Source organism: Schistocerca cancellata, chromosome 4 (genome assembly GCF_023864275.1).
Source record: "Schistocerca cancellata isolate TAMUIC-IGC-003103 chromosome 4, iqSchCanc2.1, whole genome shotgun sequence".
Taxonomy (NCBI): Eukaryota; Metazoa; Arthropoda; class Insecta; order Orthoptera; family Acrididae; genus Schistocerca; species Schistocerca cancellata.
The window spans coordinates 197212029-197226041 of record NC_064629.1 but is presented as its reverse complement, the minus strand read 5'-3'; the positions used below and the strand labels follow the sequence as shown (position 1 = coordinate 197226041).

At 41.7% G+C, this 14013-nt stretch overlaps 2 protein-coding genes across 4 annotated transcripts in view; both read left to right on the top strand.

The window, feature by feature from the left end:
- Positions 1-14013, top strand: part of LOC126183335 (uncharacterized protein K02A2.6-like) — a 242393-nt gene that overhangs the window by 82859 nt on the left and 145521 nt on the right. The window lies entirely within an intron of this gene.
- LOC126183337 (retinol dehydrogenase 13-like) overlaps positions 1-14013 on the top strand; it is a 76633-nt gene that overhangs the window by 37348 nt on the left and 25272 nt on the right. The window contains exon 2 of the mRNA XM_049925202.1: positions 11228-11358. Coding sequence (XP_049781159.1) covers positions 11238-11358 — 121 coding nt within the window. The 5' untranslated portion in view covers positions 11228-11237. The remainder of the gene's footprint in view (positions 1-11227; positions 11359-14013) is intronic.

The following is a 14013-nucleotide window of genomic DNA, read 5'->3' as shown; positions in this document are numbered from 1 at the left end:
TCCCATTGATGTTTAGGTTTTTAGGGGTTCTTCTGGCCTCAGATTGTGACATTACCATATATTTTGTTTTGTTTTCATTTACTATGAGGCCAATTTTTAAGGCTTCTGTTTCCATTGCCCGGTATGTTTCTAGGAGTGTATTGGTATTTCTTCGCGTAATACTAGTAAGTTTCCATTTGGTATCCAGGACGAATGCTCTTGTAAGATACTGTGTTAACTGTCGTTGTTATGAAGTTAACCACACTGCACGCTGTGATCTGCAACATCTGTACAACCATTTACAATTAATGGGAGAAAACGTGACTGCTGAATATTCCGCACAACAACTGCCTGTACACTACAGTATTCAACATCCAGAAAGCCTCCTCAAAGAGCATGAAGTGTAGGGCATTCGTATTCACGATAAATGTTCTGGAAACGTATCACCAGTGTTTGGACTTTAACAGAAAAAGCGGCACACTGTTTACATTCATTTGAAACGTCTCTGTGGAGTCGTTTCATAAGACGCTTGTCGCACTGGATTCTGTGCATCCTACTCTGTTCACCGCCTGATTGCGGCTTAATTTATTAAGACTGAGCAATCAAACTAAGGCTTATTAAATGATATTATGTCTGATTTTTTTGTGTTCCATAGGAAATCGTGACCTGTATTTATTACGTTTTTCCTTCACTCTACCCTATGTGTGAGTAAATGTGACTGAATGAGTGGTTTTACGAGTGGTTTCGGGTTTCTTTTGTGGGGGACGCTGAGATGGTTGTCGTCTGCTTGGAGCAGGTGATGTTTGCTTCTCGTTTGGAGGGTAGCACAGGATGACCAACTTAGGATCCCAGTACCTGGACAGAGAGGTTTACCCCTTTTATTCTGAGGCTGGTTTGTCTGTCAGGTTGGTGACGGAAGCCTACCCCTCTGCGAGCTTCCGTTGCACCGGTAGTTAGGCGAAGCTCGGTGGAGAAAGGACTCTGCAGCTAGCGGTTTCTGAGTACAGTTCGTAGCTCCTAGAGAAGGGTTCTGCTGATAGGAAGTAGGTCGAATTAGAACTTCCCTATGTTAAACTCATGGAATATTTAAGTACTTCAGCTTAACTGAAGCGTGTGTAGTTGTGTATTTTTGGAATGTGGCATAATTATTTTGTTAAACAAATCGGCGGAGATGGTGGTAGAAATTAAAAGTGCGGAAGTTGCTTTGTTCCTTTCGGACATCATGGCGTGGAATTTCTAGCAGTGAATACATTTAGGAAAAGCTCGTCAGTATAACTTCGGGTGAACGTGAGAATAATAGTGTTTTCGAGCGAGTGTGATTTTTATTGCTCTTATTTTCTATGTTATCGTGGAAGATGCTATTGTCTCTTTGTGCTCGTCTTGTACCTCGTGCTTGGTAACTGATTATCCTTCTGGTCTACTACTGCACTGCAGTAGGTTTTCATATTACCAGTTTAATTGTTTCGTGTGTTATAATTTCAGTAAAATATCAGTGTTTCGTGCGCATAGAGGAAATGTTTGTAACGGTTTGTTTCTGAACGGACCACGTGCAAGTTGAAACGATTGGGGCGCTTTCTGCCTTGCCGAGTTAATTTTATTTCGTGGTGACAAAATCATTCTGGTATTGCACCATTAATATTTCTTACATTTGTGCTTGGTTTAATGTCTAATTTCTGAACAGTTAACTCGTAATCAAGTTTACCACGTGCTGAAGTTCGGCCGTTCGTAAGCGGCAGGCGCGGTTTCCATGTCATATATCTACTCTACAAAATCTTGCGAATCGGATAAACTTCTTTCCAAGCTAGTGCATGAGCATAGTGGTGATAGGTATCTCTCTGAACAATCTCTGTCGTGGGTATGTAGATGGAATGATTGAATTATTATGCTCCACTTCCATTTTGTGTGTTTTTTTCCTTTTTAATTGCGCTAATCTATCATTTTTTGGCGAATTATTTAGTTAATTTTTTTTATTTGTGGCACCAGTCATGTGTATTCATAGGATGTGCATCAAATTCGGCCATGAAATAAATGTGCCACGTAAAAGATAAATTCTGCGTCCTTTATCTTTCTCATTGATGCCACTTTTAAAATTAATATTCTATTCCCTGATTTTTTAAAAAGTTAATGTGCTTGCTTGTGATGAACAAAAGTGGAAGGAAAAATCAAAGTGAACGGGTGTACTGTTTCAGAATTAAGGAATTCACATTTAATTGAACAAGCTCATTGATGTACGACATACAATGCTGTTCATCTTGTTAGTTTCTCTAAAAAAAATTGCATTCTTATAATTAAATTCTTAATTTAATTAAAACGATAATTTCCAGTTCGGTCTTTTCTTAATTGCTAGGAAGGGCTTGGGCTGGTGGCGACCCTGTAATTTTTAAATTTATAATTGTCCTTGTGAGGTGGCTTCACCAGAAATTTCGCACAATGGTTACATCTCCATAATTCTTGGTACGTAACGTATGTCGAGCCTTGGCTAGGATCCGTTTACAGTTGTACATACATACTTTACACATTATCCCCGAAATATTTCCTTCAGTTTCACTCACCGGTGACAGTTACTGATGCAGCTGTAGATGATAGTACCTCAGGCAGCTTTGATGGCTCTGCAGACAACAATGTGCTCGTGGATGCTAAAGCGTAGGTTTAGCACCACTCCTTAAAACCTCTGTTTACAACTGCTTCTGTTTCTTTCTTATTGTAGACTGTGACGAACCCATACCTTTAACAGACTGAACCGTTAAATCTCTTTTTAAAATGTGTTTTATGACTGTGACCCTCCGTGGCCTGTGTGTTGCAGTAGTCTACACTACAGTTTGGATGATAGTCATGTGGTATAAAGATACATTTCGACAAGAAATTCTGTATATTTATCCTGGAACAATAATCTTAACTAATTCTGGAACTACTGTAAAGTAAAGTTCGCACATGCAGTGAGTTATTGCAAGTAATAAAATTTGGAAATTTTTACGGCTATTTGTCATCGGATACGATAGTTAATCAACGGCGTGAATGACTGTGTCTGAACTTTGATCGCAACTCTTCCATGTTTGTCAGTTTTTGACTGAATGTTCTCAATTCTTCTTTGAAATAGCATGAGGGTCCCAATGTGTGATAGAGCATTCGTGAAGGTTGTAACGAACTGTTACAAGATGTACAGTGGAAACAAGAACGAGGAGAAGGAGGAGAAAGGGGAAGATGGTGATAGGATTCCTCATAGCGAAGACAGTGCATCTATTAGAACCGATATGCTATCAAAGCTGATGTTGATGATAAAGTATTTTCAGAAGGAACATCACGTAGATGTGAAATGGAGATTCAGCAGAAAAAAGTATCGTGGGAATAAGATGAAAATTCAGGATTAGTATGAGACGTATAAAAAGGACGAAATTTATATTAAAAGGAGATTTCCAGATGTATGAAACTGTTTGTTATATGAGGCAGAAAAAAGACGTAAGCCTGTCAACCTCATCAGCCATATACCAGAATAACACTAAACGCAGTTTTTAAATGTAAATATGGTACAATCTGTGCTTTGGTGTAAGAAAAGAACCCTTTCTTCAAAAGAAATGTAACGGGAAAGTGGAATGTTTGCATGCTCAGGTGGGTCGTACCATACTCAAAATTGTAAGGAGCTCAGAAAATTTTTCTGTTCTACCATAGATAACGCTACAATAATTAGAATTGTGAAACGATTTGTAAGACCCACGATTTCCCTATGAATGAGGAATTTAATACTTGGAGTCATTAAACAATTTAATGCGCTGTCCAAATGGGCGATCACAAGGCCGGATAACAAATAGGTTAGAGGGCGATGTATTGGGATAGAACATAATAATAGTGGTTACGTATCAGTAGTATTACGAATTTCTCAAAGAGTCCATAAAAAACGCAGAAACAGCAATGTTCAGGCCAAAGTGAGCAATAACAATTTCCTGGACAGAAAACTTGCAAACAACATATGCAGATTTTCCAAGAACTAATTGGAAATAAATTTATATTCTGATCTCTTACTAATAGAAGCGGACCTAACTGTAATCTTGTTAGTTTAATTGTCGCCCGAACAGCAAGAAAAGCGGACAGGTAATCGTAATAAGGATATTGGCAAAGTATTATTGTTCCTGTATTACTTGCTAACAGAAGTGGAAGACCTGTAGTCACGAAGACCAGAAAGCGATATGCTGGAGGGAATGGAGGTCTGAAATCCAAACCAATCACTGAGGGCATCGCGTTTATGGTTAGCTAGTAGTAACTCTGAGTGACAGAAGAAATAGATTTCTGAAGAGGTAGGATAGACAGAAAACCAACTGCATCATTTTTTGGAAACAAAAGTCAAAAGAATGGTGACGGACAGTGTACGACAAGGGAACTACCAGAAACCGAAGAAGAAAGTTGAGAATCAGCTCACTAGGAAGTGGAGGCTGAACAGTGGTTCCAAGAGGTTTAGCTGCGAACCATACATTGATGAGTATCATGACACTGTATCCTATTGAAATGAGTTACTACTTCGTAATAGTAGTTCCGTCAAGGAATGTAGTGTTACTCCACTACTTCATTCTGGAGCAGGGGTGCTCAAGCCGTCGATCGCATTGTCTTTAGGAGCCGCTCTTTCAGAACCTGTGTCCGAAATCGGTTTAAACGAGCTGTTTTTGTAAAATACAAATTTGTTGACAATGAGTGTTTTGCACGGTATTAATAGGCGGTAAATCTGACGACACTGCCTCCACCTGTCTTGTCTCTATCTGCATTTCACCGCCTTCAACGTTCACGCCAAGCATGTCCTTCCTCGTGCATTGTGCAATGTGCAATGTAAGTGAGCGATTGGGTGGGGGGACAGGGGTGGTGGGACAAGATCCGCCTCCAGTTGGCAACATGTGGGGCGGCGGGTGGAATAATTGTTTATTTATAAATGTAGAATGTAGAAAAGATGCATTTCCCGGCCGATTAGCAACATATGTGGGGCGGCGGGTGGCATTAATTGTTTATTTAAATGATCCTATTATTTATGCTGTCTTTTGCCGTTCTCAACACTGGCTCTCTAACTACAATATTGGCAACCAGAAAGTGATTAGCAAAATGTGAAGCCTGTAATTAGAATTCCTAGTGCCCACTTCATCGGAGAAATACACTTATAGCTACAGCTTATAGCTCTGATGAATTAGGAGATTGTCTGGGATTCATAATCAAAAACCATTTTCTCTAAAATGTTCACTATATTCTGAAAGTCACAGACCAAAAGAATCCACATAATCCAACTATCAGAGCAGTTCAGAGTCTAATGCACTGATGCAACTATAGCTGTTCAAACTAAATGTTTAAGTGAATGCTCGCCGTAATTTGATGATAATGCTCATCAAACGCCACGCTAAATATTGGTAGAATGTCTGTCCCGCGACGGCACGTGAAAATACGACATACGCAAACTGAAGATAGATCATTAAAGTCATCCCAGAATTAACACTTCACTCGAAAACAATTACGCGCATCCCGAGTAACTTATTACGGCATCCGAGGCTGTTTATAGCAATGATACTGGCGCGACGCGACTCCCGGCACAGGTGGCGTGCCATTCAGCGTCTGGAGAGAACTGGGGCCTTCTTATCTCGCGCAGCGTTCTTATATATAAAGCCGCGGTGCGGACGGCTAAGGGAACGCCTGATCAATTCCGCTCTCCCGACTAGCCGCTGGGCTAGTAATGCACCACTTTAAGTTACTGTATAAATCATTGCTTCCTTTGCTGATCGCCGATGAAGCTCTCAATTTAAATGTGCATTCAGCACACAGGTAATTAATCATAATAAAAGTCTGACGTGGCGAAGTCAAATATTTTGGGCGAGAGAATTAATTTAATTACACTACATGCAGTAGTCGAGCTCTGAACTTGCTCTTTGGAGATACGCTATAGCTATAGTTTCATAGTTGTTCTGTTGAAACTTCTCACATCTTTATGATTATAGCGGATCTCCCTTCTACTTAAATTTAAACATCCTAGCCTTATTTCTTCGCCTACTTAATCTATCTTGCGTCCTTAATTTCTAAGACAAAAACCAGAAAATCATGAATTTCAACTAAAATTTTAATTTGTTAGATCCAGAATACTGTTTCTACTAAATTATTATGCAAAAGGAATCTAAATATAAATTTTTAAGTTTCTAGCTCTTTTCTGTTGCGCCAATGATTTTTACAGAAAAACGTCCAAATTTCGAAAATGGTTAAAGTTATTGAACTGATATTCAACACATATTGATTTAATATTACTCCTGACATGCTAGAAACGTTTCAGGTTATTTACTTGATTTTTAAAGTATTGCGCAACATTTATGACGTCAGAGCTAGTTACAGCGGACTAGGCTGGCACACAATGGAAAGACTGATGTGAATTTTATAAGGAGTGAGTAGGCTGCTTCCCTACAAACACATACTTCTGTTTTTGAGCTTTCATGAAACAACACTGTGCATGATGGAGGTAATGATCAGTTAAATACTTTGTGTTATCGAAACTGAGATTGCTGTTTTTACTGACATGTCAAATAATCGCCTCATCACTCATTTTCGTAGCAATCCCAATCAAAATAGCGCGACACCACATACTACAGCGGCAGCACAGCTCAGAGAGAATGAAGTCGACACCAACGAATAGTGTGGTGTATAGTTGGCAAACGAACAACTCCAAAACCAATACTCCACGAAGTATCCCGCATGCTGCCGAGTGCCACCGATCAGAATTAGAAAGTCCACTCGCCAAGTTTGGTACTCACTCACTAATGCGATCGTAAAAAATAAGGACAGCTAAATACAGGAGAACATACCACTTCCATGCTGACAGTTTTTGGTTATAATGCATAAAGATAAGAGTGTACAGTGATGAGCCAAAACATTATGACCACCTGCTTAATAACTAAGTCTTTGTTCGTCTTTGGAACGAAATACATAATTGATTCTGCGTATTACGCAGCTGACAGTTAGTTGGTAGGTTTGTGGAGGTATGGAGCATAGGGTTCAACACAGACGTCACGTATTTCACGTCAATAACGAGCCGCCGATTTGCGTACGTGGTGATAGCGACCGATAGCGACCTAGACGGGTTCCATACGATTTACATCAGGTGAATTTGGTTACCGTGAGATCAACGTCAGTTCATTATAATGCTCCTCAAACCACTGTAGCGCAATTCTAGGTCCGAGACAAGGACAATTATACTGGTGAAGGATGACATCGCACCGCGCGGGATTAGCCGAGTGGATCAGGCGCTGCAGTTATGGACTGTGCGGCTGGTCCCGGCGGAGGTTCGAGTCCTCCCTCGGGCATGGGTGTGTATGTTTGACGTTAGGATAATTTAGGTTAAGTAGCGTGTAAGCTTAGGGACTGATGACCTTAGCAGTTAAGTCCCGTAAGATTTCACACACATTTCAACATTTGATGACATCGCCGTTGGGGAAGATATCAAGCGTGGAAGGATGTAGATGGTTTGCAGCTGTCAGCGTGTCTTCGGTTACCCATACAAGTCCCATGCAAGCGCAGGAGAATGTGTACCATAGGTTAATACTGCTCCCGGCAGCTTGCATCCATTGCGCTTTGCACGTTTCGAGCCGCCGTTCACCTAAATCACGGCGTTTGTGAAGATGACTATCGACCTAGTGTAGCAAAAATGTGATTCAGCCGAAGAGCCGACACGTTTCCACTGATTGACGATCAAATCCCAATAGTCCCATGCACACGGCAATCGTAATTGACGATGTCGTTGGGTTAACATGTGAACACGTAGGGATGGCTTGCTGTGGAGCTCCATGTTCAACAATGTACTATGAACAATTTGCCCCAACACACCTGTGCGTGCACCTGTATTGTGCTCTTTCGGCAAAGATGCCACAGATCAGCATCTGTCCTACTCTACAGAGTAGGAAGCCTCCGAACCCCACATTCTATGAGGAGTATTGGACGTCCAACCATTTAGCTCCTACCTCTTTCCATAGATACTCACCACAGTAGCACGTGGACATTTGCCCAACCTCGTCGTTTTCGAGATATTAGTTCACAGGCTCTGCGTAATAATAACTTGCCCGTTGCTTAAGTAGCTCATCTCAATGTATTTCCTCATCTGCAGCCAGCATCGTCGCTAGGGTGCTCACCCGCCCGTAGCTGTTCCACTTACATACTTTAGTTTCCGCGTCAGTACCATCAGGCGCCATCAAACGTCGCAGTGGTTCAAATGGCTCTGAGCACTATGGGACTTAACATCTGAGGTCATCAGTCCGCTATACTTAGAACTACGTAAACCTAACTATCCTAAGGACATCACACACATCCATGCCCGAGGCAGGATTCGAACCTGCGACCGTAGCAAGTTGGAAAGTTGTGGTAAGTACCCATGAGACCAAACAGCTGAGGTCATCGGTCCCTAGCCTTACACACTACTTAATCTAACTTAAACTAACTTACGCTAAGGACAATGCGCACACCCATGCCCGAGGGTGGACTCGAACCTCCGACGGGGGCAGCCACGCGAACCGTGGCAAGGCGCCTCTGACCGTACGGCTAGACCATGCGGCCGACGTAGCAGTCGCGCGGTTCCGGACTGAAGCTCCTAGAACAGCTCGGTCACAGCGGCCGGCTAAACGTCGCAGAGGGCAGTGATCATAATGTTTTGGCTTATCAGTTCAAAATGGCTCTGAGCACTATGGGACTTAACATCTATGGTCATCAGCCCCTAGAACTTAGAACTACTTAAACCTAACTAACCTAAGGACATTACACAACACCCAGCCATCACGAAGCAGAGAAAATCCCTGACCCCGCCGGGAATCGAACCCGGGTAACCCGGGCGTGGGAAGCGAGAACGCTACCGCACGACCACGAGTTGCGGGCGGCTTATCAGTATATGTTTGATATGTAATGCTATATTAGCCACAGCTAAAAAAGCCAATTTGCAACAGTTCACATAGACTTCAAATGAGCAGCAGCTGTTGATAGTGAGTTGAGGAGTAAGAAATTTCCTAATACAATGACAATAACTTTTGGAAAATAGTGAGTGTAAAAACCCACCTTAACTCGGTAAAAGTGGAATCGTAAGTTATCTCGTTTTTCGTATCAACGAATCTATGTGAGGCAGCGTTTTCAGCGATGAACGTAATGAAATCTAATAGTAGAAATAAACTGACTGACTGTCGTCTTTCAGACTGTACAAGGGTGGCTCTGGCAAATTTAAAGGGTGGACAGAAGAAAGTGGTAACAAGCAATTTCGTGAAAATTTGTCTGATCATGCTCTCTGTTTTGGTTTCAGATGCACCACATCCTGATAACACGCAGTTCGCATTTACACCGCTAGAAAGTGCTGACAGCTATATATATTGTTTTGTCTTATCGCAGCTTTGTTCTTATCTTTGGATGCTGCGCCATAGAGGAAACACGGCAGTTATCATGAAATCCTGTATTCAATTACACAGCTATTTGGCGAGTTTGTAAATAACAACAGTAATCCATTTATTGATGACAGTTATGTAGACCCTGATGACACACCGCAGATTACATTAATTACTTACAATTCCGTAAGTTTAGCGTAGCATTATGTTGCCGCCAGTGTAACCTCACATGGTTTATGCATAGCATTTGTTAAAATTTTGGAGACATCGGTAACTTTAAGGATACATAAATTTAGTGTAAATTATTTCAGTGAATGCTTGTAAGGTTGTTTCAATCGCTTTTTCATCTCACCTTGTAACAACAGAAAAAAACTGTTATCCATGTGTTTGACGGTTAGCAACGTTTTCGCCCTAACGTTAAACATTGTGGTTTAGCATCACTTTTATCCTGTTTTTGCCCTCGACAACTGTTTGTGTGGCTTTATTTTTAGGAAGAAGCACTGGCTGTATTCATTGAAAAAATAGTAAGAAGCAGGTTGTCACATCTTACTCCAGGTAGCTCACAACACAAACAAAAAAGGAAAGCCAGCCGTTTGGCCGAGCGGTTCTAGGCGCTACAGTCCGGAACTGCGCGACCGCTGCGGTCGCAGGTTCGAATCCTGCCTCGGGCATCGATGTGTGTAATTTCCTTAGGTTAGTTAGGTTTAAGTAGTTCTAAGTTCTAGGGGACTGATGACCTCAGATGTTAAGTTCCATAGTGCTCAGAGCCATATGAACCATATTTGAACAAAAAAGGAAAAGAAATATTGCTAAGAAAGCAAGAAACAAACAAAGAAGAAATAAAGGTAAATCTGATACAAAGTATAAACAGGAAGCAGTTCGTGAAGAATCTGTCGGCGAACAGTGTAGTTGTCCACTGAAGAGTGAAGAAAAACTGCGAAACGTCAAGAATGACACATTGATTTCTTCTGGCATCCAAAATTTCTTTATTAGACTTGTGACTACAGTTTACTAAAACTGTTGTTCTCTCGTGAGTGTGTTATACATATTTCATTTCAGCTTTTCTTATTCTGGAGATTTAGTTTTCTAGTATTCAGTTTTGTAATGCAAAGGAAAGACTCGCAAACACTTTGTGTACCAACTAAATTGAGGACAGAAACTGACATTGTTACACTGTGAATGTTTTAGTGTTATTACAGTAAGAGTTTCTTTTTCTTTCGTCCCTAGAAACTTTGGCATATTCGTCCATGATGTATGATAATAGTCGTAGTAGGCCTACAAATTTTGGTGGCGAGAAAATTGCCTGTTATGTATTTTGTATAATTAAAATGATTAATTTTGTTTAACGTGTTGTTTTGCGCTTTTATGTTTATGAACTTTTCAGTCAGTAGATCTCTAAACGGACTTTTTGCATGTACTAGATCTCAAGCATAAAATGGTTGAGCACCTCTAGTCTAGAGAGAAATCAGAATGGTATTGCGCCCGTATTTCATGACTTTCATGTCATCAAAGTAAACTTTCTCAGTGATTTCCATAGGTAGATGTCCTTCCCGATTCTCCGTCATTATTCTGCCTTCATTCGGGAGAGAAGGCGTGTAGGTCATTGTCAGTATGATTAATGGAAACTGTGTCCCATTCACTGTACCAATCACAAATTGAGAGATGGTCTCACAGAAGGAAACATGTGATATATTTAGTTGTATACAAGGTCGACCAATGGAATGTGTTTTTGCATTTGTCCCTGACACACACACACACACACACACACACACACACACACACAGAGAGAGAGAGAGAGAGAGAGATTGAAATATACTCTTTATGAAGAGGATGTGTGGTTCACAGTAAGTGTGGTGTGCTGCTTCATATCTAATTTTTCTTTACAGCCGGAAGACGATGGGTGGCCTGTTCAGTTCACGGTGTCGCAGCAAAGCTCGGCTAGACGGCAAGACGGCCATCATCACTGGCGCCAATACAGGCATTGGCAAGGAGACAGCGATGGACCTGGCGCGCAGAGGTAGGCGTCCACCGCATTCCATCTGGATACCACGATATTCTGTCCCTTACATTACATTTTATAGTCGCTCCGCATTTAGCTATTGCCGACACACTGAGGTGACAAAAGTCGTGGGATACCTCCAAATATCGTGTCAGAACTTTTTCCGGTGCAGTGCAGCAGCTAGACGTGGCATGGACTCAACACGTCGTTGGAAGTCCCCTGGAGAAATAATGGGCCATGCAGCTTCTGTAGCAGTCCATAATTGCGAAACTGTTGCCGGTACAGGATGTTGAGCACAGACTGACCTCTCGATTACGTTCCATAAATGACGGATGGGAACCATTTAGGGATAGCTGGGTGACCAAACCAGTCGCCAAATTGTCCACAATGTTCTTCAAACCAATAACGACCAACTGGGGTCCGATGACATGACAGCGTTATTTGGGAACATGAAATCCATGAAAGTCCTCAAATGGTCTCTATGTAGGTGCAACATAACCATTTCCAGTCAATGATCGGTTTAGTTAAACCAGAGGACCCATTCCATTTCGTGTAAACGCAGCCCACACCATTATGGAGCCACCGTCAATTTGCACAGTGCCTTGTTGACAACTTTTGTCCATGGCTTCGTGGGGTTTGCACTACACTCGAACCCTACCACCCACTCTCACCAACTGAAATCCGGAGTCATCTGATCAGACCACGATTTCCAGTCGTCCACGGTCCAACCGACAGGGTCATGAGCCCAGGACAGACGTTGCAGGCGATGTCCTACTGTTAGCAAATATGCTCGCGTCAGTCATCTGCTGCCACAGCCCATTAACGCAAAATTTCGCCACACTCTCCTAACGGATACGCCGGACGTACAACGTTGATTTCTGCTCTTCTTTCACGCAGTGTTGCTTGTCTGTTAGCACTGACAACTCAAGGCAAACGTTGCTGCACTCAGTAGTTACGTGAAGGGCGTCAGCCATTGCATTGTCCGTGGTGAGAGGTAATGCCTGAAATTTGGTTTTCTTGACACACTCTTTGACACTATTGCTCTGAGAATATTGAATTCCCTAACGACTTTCGAAACGGAATGTCCCATGCATCTAGGTCCAACTACCACTCCGTGTTCAAAGCCTTTTAATTCCTGTTGTGTTGCCATAAACGCGTTGGAAATCTTTTCATATGAATCACCTGAGTACAATGACAGCTCCGCCAATGTGCTGGTATGTTATGTACGCGACAGTTCTGCCATGTAGCGCTATCCCACGTCTACTCAGTTTAGTGGACAATTGCCGCCAATTTTACTCGGCGTAGCCATTACCGGACTCCGAGGATAAGGCGCAAAATTTTCCGCCTGGCAGCAAAATCGTAAGTAAATGTGGAAGGTTTTCTCCGTTCCACAAGAGGAACATTTCATGGCCAAAAGAAGACGGAAAGAAAGATGTGCTTTATGGAGCTCCGATATGCGTTGGAGTAAAGCAGAAAAATGAAATATTCCTACTAAAAACGGCGAACTAACAACAAATACAATCCTTAAAGTTACGTAATTATTTTTGTTTGTTTGCAGGTACATGCTTCCAGCCCTGATATACAATGTGATTCCCGCGCCTTAGTACCATAGCGCACCGCTAGAGGGTTCCAGAAAACATGGCGTAATCTTTTAACCCATCTCCACATTACCAGTGGTCTGCGTGGTTTTCTCTCTCCTTTTTTTTTTCTTTTTTAGGTCGTCTAGTGGCGTGCTACGGTACTAAGGCGTGCGAATCTCATTGTGTGCCAGGACTCCAGACATGTATCTGCAGGCAAATACAAAACAATTAAGTCATATTACTTTTATGTATTCATAATTAAATGTTATTATCCTTCGTAGCTGTATATCGACGATACAGAAACAAATATACAAGTAAGTAATGCATCATACATACATGCTCTTGGCGTGATTAATCTGGTCGAGCATGCTGCAGTTAATTAGACGAGGCGTTCTCAGTACATTTTTCTTGTTTCCAAACACTACATTACAAATGTCTTCAGCAAAAGTCCTTTCCCTCTTGTTCAGAAAGCCAAATTGGCACCACTGTTTCTGTCGCACTTAATACTTCGGAAACGGGATAATTACAATAAAATAACCGAAATCCGAATGTAGAATGGGGTATTTGTAGGGTTCTAAACCTTATTTGGTAAAAACAGCACCCTTATAGGATCACTTTGTCGTCTGTCTGTTAAGACCCTTTTGTCTGAGGAAAAGATAGTGGTACCACACACAAAATTTAAGTTCCTGATTCCTTGCAGTCAAAAGATATGGCTGTCTATGTCACACATTTTGGTACTCGCAAATAGAAAGGTAATAGGGATTCTGAGACAGTTTGTTAGAGCAGGCCGTATACATTCAGGGGCAAACGTGATTGATTTATAACCCCTCCCCCTTTCCTTAACCTATTGGTCTGTTAATTGATTTATGACCCCTGGTGGTTGATTTATGATCCCATGTGGATAATATGTCCTTCTGAGAAAGCTCCCCATCCCTACTCTGCCATCTCACCCACCATTTTGGGAAACCCCCTCACTGATACAAGCACACCTTCCATATAAAATTAACTGACTAATTAATTAGATCGATAAATTAATTTTCCCCTCCCCCTCTGGTAAACCACACAACACCTCCTCCCCTCCCCCACCTGGAAA